Source organism: Aquarana catesbeiana, linkage group LG03, assembly GCF_042186555.1.
Source record: "Aquarana catesbeiana isolate 2022-GZ linkage group LG03, ASM4218655v1, whole genome shotgun sequence".
Taxonomy (NCBI): Eukaryota; Metazoa; Chordata; class Amphibia; order Anura; family Ranidae; genus Aquarana; species Aquarana catesbeiana.
The window spans coordinates 274,565,104-274,583,073 of NC_133326.1; the positions used below are offsets into that span (position 1 = coordinate 274,565,104).

At 45.3% G+C, this 17,970-nt stretch overlaps 1 protein-coding gene across 1 annotated transcript in view; it reads right to left on the bottom strand.

Moving 5' to 3' along the window:
- CAND1 (cullin associated and neddylation dissociated 1) overlaps window positions 1-17,970 on the bottom strand; it is a 60,843-nt gene that overhangs the window by 4,972 nt on the left and 37,901 nt on the right. Inside the window, exons 9-14 of the mRNA XM_073620093.1 lie at window positions 10,714-10,855; window positions 9,092-10,585; window positions 6,017-6,112; window positions 2,572-2,741; window positions 2,332-2,496; window positions 2,049-2,156 (exon numbers count right to left, since the gene is read on the bottom strand). Coding sequence (XP_073476194.1) covers window positions 2,049-2,156; window positions 2,332-2,496; window positions 2,572-2,741; window positions 6,017-6,112; window positions 9,092-10,585; window positions 10,714-10,855 — 2,175 coding nt within the window. The remainder of the gene's footprint in view (window positions 1-2,048; window positions 2,157-2,331; window positions 2,497-2,571; window positions 2,742-6,016; window positions 6,113-9,091; window positions 10,586-10,713; window positions 10,856-17,970) is intronic.

Sequence of the window (17,970 nt, forward strand, 5' to 3'; positions counted from 1 at the left end):
CGAGATTCTTTGGTATCCAGGTGTTCTACATTTGCATGCAGTCAGACTCTGAAGACCCACCAGGCACGTGCATGATCCTTGCCAATGTTTACATACAAAGGCCCTACTCTTGTAAGTCTCCAGCCATTTTGATTTATGTTTTTCCATACAGGTGTCCCAGTTCTGGCAGTATGGAATTATTAAATCATTCTATTTTCTCTAGACAGATACAACCCCTCCGCACAACCTGAGACACATTTTGTCATGCATTTGTGGATACAAGGGGAATGCAACATCATGTAACAACCTACTTTCCCTATTGCTCCAGTACCCATCTCTCACTATCATGACTAGTTATTGCACTAGGCAACTTGCCACTTTGGCTTAACCCAATCAGATGGACACCATGTTATAGCTATGCTCACAGAATTGTTTTTTTTTTCTTGAAAAAAAACCTAGATAATGGGAAAGCTCACTAATTGAAGTGGTACACAACAGATTTATTGCAGCCCTACCACTGAGCACCAGAGGAGAGAGATACAAGAGATTTCAAAAATCATCACAAAAAAGATGGGAAAAACACATCCGTACATAACGCCAATTGCTGCTATTAACAACTGAGTATGGTTTAACTTTATATTTTCCACCACTGCTATACCTTAACCACTTGTGGACCACCCACCGTACATATACTGCAGCAGGGTGGCCGCTCTGTGCCAGATCACGTATCAAGTATGTGATCTGACACTACTTGGCCTGAGGCGTGTGCGAGCCGCCGGCGGCCCGCTCCCACTGTGATTATACACATCGGGACTGATCGGCAGGTACAGCGGACTCGATGTCTGCTGGCACCCGCCGATGCTTTGGTACACCAGTAGAATGGCAGTCTGCTCTTTTGTCAGTACAGAATGAATGGATTCTAGGTTTCTGTACTGCAGGAAGACCAATCCATGCCTTCCACTAGTAAAAGCACCTCCCCCACTAGACTGAATCACAGGCTAGGCACACAGTAAACCCTTTGATTGGCCCTGATGTTAACCCCTTCCCAGCCAGTGTCATTAGTACAGTGACAGTGCATATTTTCTAGCACAGATCACTGTATTAGTGTCACTGGTCCCCAAAAAATGATAAAGAAGTGTCAGTGTCGGATTTGTCCGCCGCAATATTACAGTCCCGCTATAAGTCACTGATTGCTGCCATTACTAGTAAAAAAAATAAATAAAAAATCCCATAGTTTGCAGACACTAACTTTTGTGCAAACCAATCAACATACGCTTATTGGAATTTTTTTTTTACCAAAAATATGTAGCAGAATACACATTAGCCTAAACTGATGAAGAATTCCATTTTTTTTTTTAATTGGATATGCTTTATGGTAGAAAGTACCCCCCCCCCCTTCAAAAATTGACGGTCTTTTTTTGTTTACAGCGCAAAAAATAAAAACCGCAGAGGTGATCATATACAACCAAAAGAAAGCCTACATGGAAGTCTATAGCAAAGCTCGCTTGAAGCCCCTCCGAAGCACCAAGCAAAAGCAGGTGTAAACAGGACTGTAAGCTAACCATTTTATTTAGTGACAGGAGCTTGGACTGGCATTCAAAGAGCTCTAACAAAGATTGTCCGAAGCATGTTTTGAAGCAAGTGTAAACTAGCCCTTAAAGTAATGCAGTGCCGTATGGCAAAAAAGGCCTGGTCGTGAAGGAGGAGGGAGGGTGGGGGGTGGGGCTAGGGGTAAATCTTCTGGAGGTCAAGTGGTTAAAGCTCTGTGACTAATCACCAGCATTTTTTCCATATGGTAGTAACAAAAACAAAAAAAAGTCACACGGTAGTTCATACCCAGAAGTACTAGGTAGGTCATGTTGCTCCCATGGACACATGGAGCAGCAGCAGAGTTGAGGGAAATCAAGTACAAGCAATTGCTGGCACAGGCATTAAAAAGAGCATGCTGCTTTACCCGCATTGTCAATGCTTCTCTTGAAGACTCTTAATTATCTGTTGATCACTAGCATGTTTTACAAAAGTGATTTTAGAAATAGCAGACTAAGGATATAACCATCTATTTTGCATACCTTAGTTGTACAAGTAGCACGTAATGGTTCTACCAGTCTATCCAGCCTTTGCAGTACAGCACTTGGACAGAGTGTGGATAACCTAACCAACATTAAAAATGTCAGCATCTAAAAGAAAAAAAAAAAAAGAAAAAATATATCAGCATTAGGAGGAAGGCCACAATGCAATTTTTCCTACTTTTTTTGGTAATTTGAAATTGATATTCAGATACCGTCAAAATAAGTAATAGGTTATTCAACTATAATTACCAACATTCTCCTAAAATAGCTAAAACACCTTTACCTTTATGTCATAATGATCCTTCAGACCATCTTCAACATGGTTTAAGAACTCAAAGATGTCCAGTCTGTCCAGACAGCTGTCAAGAAGAGTGTACATACACTCGAAGGCCGCTTTTCGGATGTCTAAACCATCATCAACTGTGTGCTTGAAAGGACCCATCTCCACCTAGAATTAAGAAAGTGTAATTAGGAACTGTAACCAGCAGTTATCTGGGAAAACAAACAAATTAATACTACTAACCTCTCTTATTAGCTCCTTTCTAACTTTTGTTTCATTATACAGATGGGGAAGCACAGAATCAAGCAAGTCTCTGATCAGTGATGGCTTGTTGTGAGCAGCAGAATTAAACGTCACAAGGGCTACTCGCCTGACGTTTAGGTCGGGATCTTCCAGTGTTTTCAGGAAGTCACCTGAAATTTATGAACATTTTATAAACACACTATTTTAAAGCGGAACTACATGTTCTCAATTAACAGGGACTATTAATCTTTATGCTTCTAGCATTGGAAAAAAGCTAGGAAAGTACCGTATTTATCGGCGTATAACACGCACTTTTTTCCCCTTAAAATCAGGGGAAAGTCGCAGGTGCGTGTTATACGCCGATCCCCGCCGATCCCGAGCTGTCCAAATTTCAAAATCGCGGACCGCGATTTGAAAATGGCGCCGCCGGAGCCGAAGTACACAGAGCCGGTCCTCGGCTCTTTCCGGCAGCTCTCGTTTACTTTCGGCTCCACTCGTAGTCCCGAGCGGAGCTATCCGAACCTACTCGGAAAGCTCCGCTCGGGACTACGAGTGGAGCCGAAAGTAAACGAGAGCTGCCGGAAAGAGCCGAGGACCGGCTCTGTGTACTTCGGCGCCGGCGGCGCCATTTTCAAATCGCGGACCGCGATTTTGAAGCCCTGGAAGCAGGGACAGGGGATCCCAGGCTGCACTGGGGAAGGCTGCACTGGGGAAGGCTGCACTGACATGGCTGCACTGACAAGGCTGCAATGAAGGGCATTTAAATGTAAGTTTTTTTCCCCTTCAACTTCCCTCCTAAAAGTTTTTTTTCCTTAAAATTCCCTCCTAAATTGGGGTGCGTGTTATACGCCGGTGCGTGTTATACGCCGATAAATACGGTATATATTTACTGGTTCTATACTGTTTTTTTTTTTACATTTATTCTGTTACTTCCTCGCTTTCAGCCCTGGGCAAAAAGATGCCATACATCCCAAAAGTCTTAGAAGGGAAGAAGGGGTTCTCTCAGCTAAGCACACCCTCCTGCATGCAGGCCTGGCCTAAGGGTACATGGATTCCAGGATCTATATGCTACTCAAATAATCTGCCCTTACTCAAGATGGCCACAGCCAGAAATGCTAAGAGGTGTTTTTCAAAGTGATTTCTCAGCAAAATAAAAACATGGATGGATGGAGGAGTTTGCTTAGAATATTAAAAATGAATTAAATAGTGTTCTCAGTTTGTAGTGCTTGGATGCAGATTAGTTCCGGTTTATCAAAGATGACTAACTGCTGGTAAATATTTCCAGACATTATTGCATGCTTCTTCCATACATGTTCCTAACTTCCCATATATGACACCATCTTGAGGCAAGTCTTTACTTTAAAAAAGGTAAAAAGGTAACCTGTGACCGATTTGATAGACAATAAATCACACCATGCAAATAAAGGATAGAAGTCCCTTATTTTAAACACCACTGGTACATTACAACCTTATACACAGTCGATGTCCATGTAAGTCGATTACTTCTGAGACCAGGTATTGAAGATGTGAGGTCACTACTCTCTCTTCACTAACAAATTGTAAACATGCACGATTCCTATGCTCTAGAACCCTGAGATCTTTACCCACTAGAACGCAAATTATAAATATATGGTGTCTGAGCATTTTATTTTTTTTAAATCTTTGAGGTTTCGTTTTTTTGCTCTTAATAAAGTTGCAAGTCACAGTGATACTGTTAACCACTTCAATACTGGGCTCTTTCACCCCCTTTCTGCCAAGGCCAATTTTCAACTTTAAGCTGTTGCACTTTGAATGGCAATTACTCGGTAATGTAGCACTGTACCCAAATAAAATATTTATCCTTTTTTTGAGATAATTACCCTGATTATCTGTGCAAATTGTCCTGTCACAACATGCCGGTTACCAGCTCTCCTCACGCTGTTTACATGCGATCAGCTGTGATTGGACACAGCTGATCACATGGTAAAGGGCCGCTGTGATTGGCTCTTTACCACAATCTGGGACAGAACGCTGGAAAACACTGAAGGGATCCCCCCCCCCGAACCCCCCCCCCCCCCCCCCCCATCCACACAAGCGACTCATCCATGGTCAGAATATACCCATCAGAGCTGCATTTTGGAAAAATTTCAAACAAGCCGATTCGAGAAAAGTTGATTAGATCAAATGCTCTGGAATGGGAACAACCAAAGATGAATCAGTTTGGCTGGTCCTTGCGGAACCAGCTGAATTTTAATCCATCTATGACCAACTTAAGTGTATCCTGTTGGAAACATAAGCAATCATTAACTGCTAGTTTGTACTAACATCTATGAACTGTCTCTCTTCAGGGATATACCGTATTTATCGGCGTATAACACGCACTTTTTCCCCCTTAAAATCAGGGGGAAATCGCGGGTGTGTGTTATACGACGATCCACGCTGATTGTGAGCGGAGCGATCGCTGCCGACATACACATAGCCAAGTGTACTCGGCTCTTCTCGGCTCCGCTCACAGTCACGCCCAGTCCCACCATTGGACCTGTGTTATGTCAATCATAGGGCGGGACTGGCCGGGACTGTGAGCGGCGCCGAGAAGAGCCGAGTACACTCGGCTATGTGTAACTCGGCTCTGCCCAGTCCCTGCGATCTCGGCGGCATATTTAAATCTGTCCAAGCCTGCAATGGACACTGGGGGCAAGGCTGCGCTGGGGCATAGCTGCAATGAACACTGGGGGCAAGGCTGCGCTGGGGCATAGCAGCAATGGACACTGGGGGCAAGGCTGCGCTGGGGCATAGCAGCAATGGACACCGGGGGCAAGGCTGCGCTGGGGCATAGCAGCAATGGACACCGGGGGCAAGGCTGCGCTGGGGCATAGCAGCAATGGACACCGGGGGCAAGGCTGCGCTGGGGCATAGCAGCAATGGGCAAGGCTGCACTGGACACCGACAACAGGCTGCACTGGACAAGGGCTGCAATGACACTGACAAGGCTGCAATGACCAGGCTGCACTGACAAGGCTGCAATGACCAGGCTGCACTGACAAGGCTGCAATGACCAGGCTGCACTGACACTGACAAGGCTGCAATGACCAGGCTGCACTGACACTGACAAGGCTGCATCGATGGGCATTTAAATGTAAGTTTTTTTTCTCTTAAACTTCCCTCCTAAAAGTTTTTTTCCTTAAAAGTCCCTCCTAAACTTGGGGTGCGTGTTATACGCCGATAAATACGGTAATTAAACTGAAGCTTCCCCTAAATTCAGTACACAATGTAAGGACAATAAATATACAAAGGAGTAAACTGTGTTTTGAAGTGATACACCATCTATTTACTAAGCACATTATACTTTCCAAAAGTCTAAGCAATTAAGTGTAGGTACTAGGCCCATTATAAATGTGTGGCAAATGAGCAAACTACATGTGTCCATTGTAATGATCACTTTAGAATTATCTGCACCTAAGCTTACCAATGCAATTCTTCAAAAGAGGATCAATGGGCTGAGGATGGTCTGATATTGTAAATTTAACAGCTGTGACTACAGAGCTTCGTGCATAAGATGAACCTAAAAAAAACATTGCACAACATTAGAAGAAATCTGATTATCTTACACCAATTAGGTTACAGCTAAATAAACTGCCATTAAACATGTACGTTCAAGTCCCAAAAAGAATTTCAGAGTAAATACACATTTTAACTTAAGGACAGGGGTGGCCAAAAACTATTGCTGGTATTTTTGGTTTACTGGGTTGTGAGAAGAGAGGTTTTTGTTGGCATGTTAAATGTAGGGCTGCAACTAATGATTATTTTCATAATCGATTAATCGGCCGATTATTTTTTCGATTAATCGGATAAAATCATAAAAAAAAAATCGTAATGTGCCATTTTTTCTATTCCTCCCGGGAACACCAATGATGGAGTGCTATTCCTCCCGGGGACACCAATGACGGGGCGCTATTCCTCCCGGGGACACCAATGACGGGGCGCTATTCCTCCCGGGGACACCAATGACGGGGCGCTATTCCTCCCGGGGACACCAATGACGGGGCGCTATTCCTCCCGGGGACACCAATGACGGGGCGCTATTCCTCCCGGGGACACCAATGACGGGGCGCTATTCCTCCCGGGGACACCAATGACGGGGCGCTATTCCTCCCGGGGACACCAATGACGGGGCGCTATTCCTCCCGGGGACACCAATGACGGGGCGCTATTCCTCCCAGGAACACCAATGATGGGGTACTATCCCCCCCACCCCTCCCAGGAACACCAATGGGGCACTATCCCCCCCCCCCCTCCCAGGAACACCAGTGGGGCACTATGTCTATTCTCCTCCCACCCAGGAAAACCAATGATGGAGCACTACTATTCCAGGCAGCCACCCCCGGAACACCAATGATGGGGCATTATCCCCCCCCGCCCCTCCCAGGAACACCAATGGGGCACTATCCCCCCCCCCCCCTCCCAGGAACACCAGTGGGGCACTATGTCTATTCTCCTCCCACCCAGGAAAACCAATGATGGAGCACTACTATTCCAGGCAGCCACCCCCGGAACACCAATGATGGGGCATTATCCCCCCCCGCCCCTCCCAGGAACACCAATGATGGGGCATTATCCCCCCGCCCCTCCCAGGAACACCAATGAGGCACTATTCCCCCCCCTTCCCAGGAACACCAATGAGGCACTATTCCCCCCCCCCCCTTCCCAGGAACACCAATGAGGCACTATTCCCCCTCCTTCCCAGGAACACCAATGAGGCACTATTCCCCCTCCTTCCCAGGAACACCAATGGGGCACTATTCCCCCCCCCTTCCCAGGAACACCAATGGGGCACTATGTCTATTCCCCTCCCTCCCAGGAAAACCAATGATGGGGCACTACTATTCCAGGCAGCCACCCCCCAAAACACCAATGATGGGGCACCCCCCCCCATCCCTCCCCAGTAATACTGTTAGGATGGTGCCTGGTCATAAAAATGTGCTGTTTTTACTGTGTTATTATTAGCTGCTACCTTTCACTATGAATGTGCAGCTCGGCTCTCCTCGCTTCTTGCCCTCGCCTCTCAGTTCCCTCGAGGCAGCGGGCAGGGCTGAGAAGATCAGTGGGGATGACGTCTACAAAGAGGAGGAGGAGAGGCGCGCCGCGGACGTGCGGCGCCGCGGACGTGCCTGGTCACAAACGGCGGCGCCGAGGACACAGGAGGGAGGATTTATTCTCTGTTCCCTCGAGGCAGCGGGCGGGGCTGAGAAGATCAGGGGGGGGTGACGTCAGCGAGGAGGAGGAGAGGCGCGCCGTGGACGTGCGGCGGCGCAGACGTGCCTGGTCACAAATGGCGGCGCCGAGGACACAGGAGGGAGGATTTAAACGGACGGACAGACAGAAGGAAGGTGCGGACCAACTAATCGATAATGAAAATCGTTGACAACGATTTTCATTATCGATTATTATCGATAATATCGATTCATCGTTTCAGCCCTAGTTAAATGTGATTTTATTATTGTATTTCATCACCAGCCCCCTTCTTTTATTTTTTTTTTGTGCGTTAGAAGCATATATTTATTACTGCCACAAGTGTTACAGCAGTGCAAGAGGGTTTACACACATGCAGCTGACTCAGAGCGTGTGCCCCCCATCCCACGCTTCTTGACCTCAGTTGTCCCACCTGCAGGCAGGACCCACATAGCAGGTGTTGCTGGGTGGAGGGGAGGGAGACCAGTGAACATCCATTCACTGATGTTCCTTAGCTAGAATGAACCTGGAAGCGAAGTGTAAAACATCCCTTCAGAAATCAAGTGTCACTTTTTCTTGCCATTGAGGCCAGGGAAGAAGCTAATGGAGCAAGATCTGCCTTCCATTAGCTTCAATGGAAGGAAGGTGAGACACATCAGGGGGTCTAAAAGGCCTCTGATGTCTCATTAAAAAAGAACCTGTCTTAAAAATATATATCACATAGTAAAGATAAAAGGTTACACCCAGAATCTCCCTCTCATCTACCCCACACTGGAAAATAGAATTCGTTTTTTTTAGCCCTCTCCACCCCACACATAAAATGCGTGTACATGGCAGAGTGAGACCAATAATCAACAATTATGGGCCCATTATCCAACCCTATACTGATGACCTGTAGGGGCTTTAAAAACGTTACCTATGGAAATTATAGGGTTTTGAAGTTCGCCATCCTTTTACAGGCACATGCAAATATAAAGCTAGATGCGTTGGGTATTTACTCAGCACAACTTAATCTCTTACATTTTACCAAAAATGGATAATATATTGCATTTTGTATGCTCTAAATTTAATTCTTGATTTTTTTTACGCAAATTTTGTCCTAGAAAACACATTATGGAATTTCATATGACAATTGTACCACCACCATTTTACTTTCCAGGGTATCTGCACCCAGAAAATATATTTTTCTGGGTGAAAATATTTTAGCTAATCTTCAAGCCTAAAATTATTTTTTAAACATGTGTGCAAAAAAAACACAAAAACTGCTCTTGCAGCAAAAAGGTTACACTAGATACAAAATTACAAGACATACCAGCAGCCAAGTATCCTTTGAGTCGTGGCAGGAGAGTCTCTGGATCTATCAGTGTCAGTTTTCCCAAACATTCTGCAACCACATTTCTTGTTCCTTCTTCAGCACATTCAGAGTGTTTAAGTAGTAAAGACCATATATTTTCAACATAAGGTTTAAGGCCTACTACAGAAGCAGAGCTTATTATCTCCTTGAGGGAATGAAGCAGAAGGTACTGCCTCTTAGGTTGACTAGTTATCTCCTGCAAAACAAATGGCAAATATTCTGGAAGGTTGCCTACACTGATGCTTCCAAGGGCGTATGAAGCTGCAGATTTGACTTCTTCACTAGGAGAAGAGAAAGCTTCCAGTATAACAGATTTCAGCTCTATTTGTCCACTGAGGTCAATATGATGGCCAACCTCTCCTAGTGATAACAGAGCCAAGAGGCGAATGGAGTCTGTGGACCTTGAGTTTTTAACATCCTGGATAAATTGACCAACCACTGCTGGACCTTCCTTAGGGCATGCTCGAGTCAGCGCTGCCACACATTTGGCAATAGAATAGTATGACTGTTTGTGCGTAAGCGCAGTACTCTGTGCATAAACTGGTCCCGTCAACATACGGAGCAAGTCCATATATCCCAGACTCGTAGTGCCAGTCACCACTAAGGCTTGGAAAAACTCTAACATTGCACTAAGTGCTCCTCCTTGAAGCAATGGTGACCGCACCAACCCAATAAGTTCATTGAGGATAGATCCACTGATCTTTGATAAAGAGGATGGATATACTTTAGCCAATGTTGTCAGGAAGCTTATGGCCATTTGAGACACATGCATATCACTTTCACTAATAAGAGGTGGAAGCTCATCCAGTACAGCATCAATCATTGCTGCAGTGAGGCTGTCGCTATAATTTTTTATTAGAATATCTAGAGCAGAGAGTGTCCCAAGTTTTAAAGCCCGCTGATTCTTCCGAAGAAATGAGGCGAGGATAGGTACTCCTTCACCTAAGATTGGCCTTAAATCTATTTTCAAAGGAGAACCTGCTATCAGTGTCAGAGCTTTTACTGTGGTCAAACGTGTGATCTCATTTTTCAGTCTTTCCAGAAATATTTGAAGCGTACTAGGAAGGTCACTTCCCAGATTATCACCTAAACTACAGATAATCTGACCCATGCAAGAGATTGCACGCTCTTTTACTTCTTGATCGATATCTGCTGCTTTCAACCTTTTGATTGTACATGTAAACAAATCTTTTATGTATGGTGTTGCATCAAAAGAAGAAGGCTGGTCCAGAGGTCTAATGACTTTCACAAGCTGCTGTGTAACCAGCAGAGCTTCAGAGGTGATTTTGTAGAATGGATCCCCGACACAGATTACTACAGGTGAAACCAAGACCTGGACATGTGAGTGGAAGACTTGAGGAGAATGATTGCAAAGAATCACATACAAACATGATAAAGCGTCTATCTTCAGGTTAGAAGAACTTGACTTGTCATTTAATGAAAATATGATCCCTGCAAAAAATGGATAAAAAAAAAAAAGAAAAAAAGTGAGCCTAGAATATTTTCACACAATATTCCAAATTACAAAAAACTAATTACAATTAGTAAAAAGGTAAAACAATAAATAACTGTTGCTTTACCTGGCACCAGAACTGGAATGTGTTGTGTTAAAGCACCGGGTAACACATTGACTAATTCTGTGAGCATGTTAAAACAACACTGGCGTGTCTTCACGCTCTTCTCCTTCATTTGCTTATGTAGAGCTTTCACAATGTTTGGTACCTAAAGATAAAAAAAAAAAAAAAAAAAAGGCAGCACATAAACTTTCCATTTATTTTAACCAAAGAAATTAAGCCAAAATATCAAGCATTCAGGCATGTTTATGCATTGCTGTATTAGACTAAACAAAGCCAATATATACTCAAAAATTTTCATTGATTGGACCGACTATTTTCATTAATATGTACTCGAACCACAAAAATAGAAAAAAAAAAAACAATTCTGAGTCTACATTATTCAACAATGTCTAATCAAATTTTTTTACAGCCCAAGTGCAGTCTTAATAAAAAGAAAAGAAAAGAAAAGAGAAAAGAAAAGAAAAGAGAAAAGAAAAGAGAAAAGAAAAGAGAAAAGAAAAGAGAAAAGAAAAGAGAAAAGAAAAGAGAAAAGGAAAGAGAAAAGGAAAGAAAAAAAGGACTGCGCAGAAAAAGCAGGCATAGTGACGTATGCTTGATGAAAGCCCGTGACAGCTCCCAGTTCCTCTTTAATGGGTGCAGCATTCTCCGGACTAAATAGGAGAGGGAGCCTTTCAGCTTGTTATCAGCACTCAGTTCAAAAGTCTTTATTAGTGCATATAGAGTGGGCAGCTTGAACATCTGGAAAGGCACCATCAATGCTTAAAAATGTATCCATGTTTTAGAACAGCATATGCTCTCATCCAGGCGACATCCTTTTCAGGGAAGTCCTTGCATATTCCAGGAAAACAATGCAAAACCACATACTGCATCTATGACAACAGCACGGCTTTGTAGTCAAAGAATCCAGGTGCTTAACTGGTCTATCTGCACTACAGAACTTTCACCAACTGAAAATATTTGGCACATCTTGCAATGAAAAAATAGGATTTGGTCATACTTACCTTTAAAATCCTTTTCTTTGAATACATCATGGGACACAGAGTTAGGCTAATATTCTTTACCTACTGGGTTATACGCCATCTCTAGGTGAATGGACACTGGTAGACAGTCTTAGACAGGAAGTGATCTCCCATATAACCCCTCCCATACAGGAAGTACACCAGTTTTGTAACACGCATTGAATCCTCAAAAAAAGAGGGGAGGGATATCTGTGCCCCATGATGTACTCAAAGAAAAGGATTTTATAGGTGTGTGACGACATACATCAAGGGATGCAGCGTTAGGCTAATATTCATTACCTTCTGGGATGTCCCAGAGCAATAGTCTTGAGGGGTGGTAGACACCCTGCCAAATAAAAATAGCCATCAGACTTTAAAATGGCAGCCTGTAGTACACTATGGCCAAAAGCCAAATCTTCGGCTGCTCTAACATCTATCTGATAAAATCTTGTGAACGTATGCACTGAAGACCAGATGGCAGCCTTACAAATCTGAGCCACAGATACCTGATGGCGAAAAGCCCAGGAGGTTCCTACACCCCTGGTGGAATGAGCTCTCACCCTAAAAGGGAGGAGCTTTACCTTTCAGACCATAGGCCTGAATAACCAATGGACGGACCCAATTTGCAATGGAAGCCTTGGAAGCTGCCTTCCCCTTCTTGGGTCCTTTTGGTAAAACAAAAAAGGAGTCTAATCCTTGGATCTACGCAGATCTAGACAAATAAACCTTGACCGCACGGACAACGTCCAAAGGAATGCATTAGTCTTCTTCTGCCGAATGAGGCTGAGAGAAAAAAAGAAGGCAAAATAATGTCCTGATTTAAATGAAAGGTTGACACCACCTTTGGAAAAGAGGATGGAACAGGTAGTAACATGACACTGTCATGGTGAAGGATCAAGTATGGTTCTCTGCACGAAAGGGCCGCCAACTCCAACACCCTTCTAGCCGAGGTGGTGGCCATCAGAAAGGCTAGCTTGCGTGACAGCAAGTCTAATGGAATTTCCTTGATAGGCTCAAATGGTTGTTTTTGTAACAGACAGCACCAAGTTCAAGACACAAGGACACATAAGTGACCTAATGGGGGGAAGAAAACAAGTTGACCCCTGCATAAAGGTTCGGACCAGCAAATGGGAGGCTAAAGGCCTTTGGAGGAATACTGACAGGGCCGAAATCTGACCTTCAATTGTACTCAAAGCCAATCCGATTTCCACAACTGACTGTAGAAAATTGAATTCTCCCAATCACGTATTTCCGAGGATGCCATTTTCTAGCTTTACACCAAGCAATATAAGTCTTCCAGACCTTATGATAGATCTTCCTATTGACAGCTTTTCTAGCATTCACTAGGGTAGATACCACTGGTCTCAAGATGCCACGGTCCTTCAACACCCTGGCTTTAATAGGAATGCCATCAAATTTAAAGATTGTAAATTGGGGTGGAATATAGGACCTTGAGGCAGTAGATCAGGGCGACGTGGAAGCGTCCATGGCCCGTCTATTGTCAGTCTCACAATCTCTGGGAACCAGGGCCTTCTGGGCCAGGCTGGTGCCACCAGAAGAACTGGATCCTTCTCTCTCCGAATCCTGCGCAACAAATGTGGAAGGAGAGGGGTCGGAGGGAAAGCATAAACCAGGGAGTACTGGCTCTATGGAACTACCAGAGCATATGCTCCGATTGCCAGAGCATTCCTTGTTCAGGATACAAACTGCTGTAGCTTGTTGTTGAACCTGGATGCCAATAGGTCATCCCCAATGCTGGCAAATTTCCCAGACCACCACTGGGTGTAGGGACCATTCCCCCAGGCAGCTCTGCTGGCAGCTGAGATAATCTGCCTTCCAGTTCTCTAATCCCGGGATATGGACTGCAGATAGCATCGGCACATGTCACTCTGCCCCGGCTAGTATGTGGTTCACCTCCTTCAGAGCTGAATGACTCCTGGTACCGTCATGGTGATTTATATAGGCCACTGTGGCATAGTCAGACTGATCCCTGATAGGACAGTCCCAAAGCTCCACCGTCTAGGACCATAGGGGCAGACTTACTGCCCGTAACTCCAGGATGTTGATGGGCAGGATCTGTTCTGTCCTTGACCATTTCCCCTGAGCCGAGAGCCCCTCTAGGGTAGCTCCCCAGCCTGAGAGACGCATCTGTAGTCCACACTTTCCAAGTTACCGGGTGGAAGGATTTTTCCTTTCGCAAGCTCTGATCCTGCAATCACCAGTTTAGGCTCAAGCGTGCCAGAGGAGATAAGAACACTGGATAATCCAGGGCTTGTCCTCTTCTGTTCCAAGCCAACAAGAGGTCTTGTTGTACAGGCCTGGAATGGAACTGGGCATAGGGCACTGCCTCTAAGGAGGACACCATCATACAAAGCCGAATGGAGTGTTGTCTGGTGCCCCTTAACTGACGCACCTGATCCCTTCAGGGCACAGATCATTACGGGTGGCAAAAATATCCTTGCTTGGACCGTTATCTAGGATCAGACCTAAATACTTTAGACTTTGAGCTGGTCTCAAAGCTGACTTTTTGGTATTCACGATCCAGCCTAAGCTTTCAAAATACCACATTGTGCAGGTTATGATCTGTTCTAGAGCCAGTTTTGAGTGATCTCTGAGCAGGTCGTCCAGATACCCGAGCACCAAGATCCCTTGGGCCCTTAAAAAACCCAGTACTGGTGCTAGGACTTTGTGAACACCTGGGGAGCTGTGGCAAGCCCGAAGGGTAGAGCCTCAAACTGAAAAGGATGTTCCGCTAAATCGCAGGAACCTCTGATGAGGTAGAAAGATAGGTACCTGTAAATATGCATCCTTTATATCGATGGAGGCTAGAAAGTCTCCCTTCTGGAGTGAGGCTACTACTGAGCGGACAGACTCCATCCCAAAGGACTGGATAAGTAGATACTGGTTCAGGGATCTTAGATCCAAAATGGGCCTTGTGTCCCAGTTTGGTTTTTGAACTGTAAACAGGTTCGACTAAAACCCTGCGCCCCTTTCGAATACAGAAACCTCTACAATCACTCCTTGATTAACTAAATGATGTAGTGCCTGAAACAATAAGTTTCTCTTTGGAGGATCCAAGGGAACGCTGGATCTTAGAAACCTGAGGGGGAACACCCCACAACTCCAGCTTGTAACTGCGGGATATAGTTGAGGCGACCCACTGGTCCTGAACCATTGTTCTCCAAATATCCGGAAAGTGCAGCAGCCTTCCCTCCACCCGAGTAGGGGCATCCCCTAAAAAGGAGGGCTTGGTGCTGGGTTTAGAAGAGTTTTTGACCCAGGGCTTTTACTGGCCCTGGCTCTAGCGTACCATGGGCGGCGGAAATGCCTTGGAGCCGAGACACCTGAGGAAGCAATCCCCGAGGTTTTAAACGGGGATGCCTGGTGCTTTTCTTCACAGGAAGTAGAGAACTCTTCCCTCCAGAAATCTTTTGGATACATTTGTCCAAATTATCACCAAATAAACATTCCCCATGAAAGGGGAAACCTGCCAATAACTTTTTACAAGCAAGCTCAGCTGACCAGTTCTTAAGCCACAAAAGTCTGCACAAGTACAGACAAGAGCCAAAATGAGAAACCTGCTGTATTGAATCCTTTAAAAGGCGTCAACAGCAAAACCCAGCGCTCGAGGAATATCTGTCTTATCTTCAGCCAGATCATCCTCTTGGTTAGGCCTATCAGGCCATCTGACCTGATCCTTTACGGATTGGCAGATACCAATTGCTACAACAGCTGGATGCATAGCTGAACTGGCCAAAGAAAAGGAAGCCTTTAATAATGACTCCAATTTCTTGTCAACAGGGTCTTTCAAGCTCTGTACTTTATCTACCGGACAAGTCAAGTTCTTGTTTAAGGAAGGAGACTGCTGCATCTACATCTGGCATGCTCCACTTCTTAAACTTTTCATTCATGGGATATAAAAGGGAAAACCTCTTAGAAGGAGGATATTCCCAATCAGCAAACACCGCCTGTTCCAGCAGAGGGTGTAAGGGGAAAGCCTGTGCAGCCTGAAGAGGCCCTCAGGGACCCCAAAGAGGACCAGGGGGGGCTCAGTAACCTCTGCAAGAGGCAACTTATAGGCAGAACGAACTGTCTTGGTAAGAGTCTGGATCAAAAGCCTCTGCGACTGAGAGGAAGACATCAACTGAATACCTTCTTGTCCAGATTGCTCCGAAGCAGACTCATCCGCCAGGCCCTCCACAGAATCCTGAGCTTTTAGCCATTCCCCATCCTCAACCCATTCCTGCTCCAAACTAGGAGGCTCCGGGGAGGGGGATCTGTCACGCTTCTCACCATCCTGTGGGATGGAGGCAATCATGCCAGCAATCCTGTGCTCTAACCAGGCTAGGGCGGAGGACAGTCCATCCTTGGTGATAAAGGGTGAAGCAGTAGCGTTGGCTGTAGGCACAATCCCAGATAGGCAGAGTGGGTCAGATTGCCTCTGGTCTTTCAGGGGATACAACACCAGGGATACGACTAGGTTCATCAGAACTACTGATGACATAGGTGTATCCTTCCCTATAGTGTTAGTCCCGCCCCTCTTTATTCAAGACATTTACAAGCCACAACAAGAGTACCCGGGTGTAGTACTAACACACCTCAGAAGAGAGACCCTTTAACAGGGCTCACCAAGCCCCCATGCAACAATCCTGCTAAGCACCTTTAGCCTGCCAAGCAACACCTGGTGACTCGCGTAAGGAGAAATTAACCGCTGCAAACGCCTGGTTCAGAGCCTGCACTACATCCCACAGCTGCCTTCTGAAAGTACCACATGCTTGACATACACAGCTTAAATAAGCTGGCTATGTGCCGAAACGGGCACGGCTGTATTCGCGTATGACAAATCTTCGTGCGCCCAGATAAAGGCTACGGTGCATGTGCGGCTCTTGCGAATGCACGTGCGCCATGGCGAACCAAGGCGAAAAAAAAAAAAAAAAAAAAAAAAAAAAGTACACTTTGGAAACACCCACAGCTAGCCCAAAACTCCCCCCGTATGGTCACCACACACAGGTGTCCAGCATCTAGCTAGCTTGACTGATTGTTACAATCATGGGACACCCTACAATAAGTAAATAAAGGGGTTTCACTTACCGTCCAGCAGCAGGGCAGCTTAGAAACAAAGAGCCTAATCTTCACCCATCACAGCGGGTTCCTGTCACTTAAGGACCTTCAAGGACTGGGTACCCTTTTCATGTTTAGGGTCCACTCCCTTGGACCGGTACAGCACCTTGCAGGAATGCCTTAGCGCTGTGGTGTCCAGGATTCCACTTTGCAGGGTCCAGCGCCCGGAGGTCACATTACATGCACTTTTTATCTAAGCATATAGAGCCTGTGTCACATGGTTCAGATCGGTCAATCCCTTGATTTATTTAAGAACCGTTTGTGGGACTAGAGACCTGGAGTTCAGAGAGCTCAAACATGTGCCTATCCACCTTGCAGACAAGAAAAAAAAAAAGGGGATGGATGTCCTTCCTGTATGGGAGGGGTTATATAGGGGATCACTTCCTGTCTAAGACTTTGTCTACCAGTGTCTATTCACCTAGAGAGGGCATATAACCCAGTAGGTAATGAATATTAGCCTGTGTCCCATGATGTATGAAAAAGAAATACGACAGACAACACAGGACCATTAAGCAGTTAGAATCCTTTATCGGGCAAGAGTGGGCAAACATTCCTCTTAAAAGCTACTGGTCTCCTGTTCTTATGCATAGTTTGGCATGCTTGACAGCCTGTGACAGCTCCAAGTTCCATTAACTGCCATCACTCCAGAAGATTATGGTAATGGTAGCAAAGATTGGGGGGGGAGGGGGGCGTTGCATTGATGAAGGATTAATTAACATAACAGAAGGGGCATCAACACAAGGGATGCATCCGGCTAAGTAACCTGTCCCTTGAGCCATTTTATGTTTTCTTTTTATAGCATTTGACTGTAATTGGGCTTTCACAGTGGCTAAGTGGTTGGGACTTTTACCTGGCAGCACTAGGGTTACTGGCTCAAATCCACTGCACTACTTGCATGGAGTTTGCATATTCTCCCTGTGCCTGCGTGGGCTTCCTCCGGCTTCCTTCCACATTGCAAAGAAATGCTGGCTCAAGGTTTACCGGCTCCTGTCCGATTTGGCACTAGTATAGTTATGAATGCGAGTTAGGGACCGTAGATTGTAAGCTCTTTGAGGGCAGGGACGAATGTGAATGTAAAATATATGTAAAGCGCCTGCTTAAATTGTAGGTGAAATATATAAATTCAAAATAAAATAAAAAA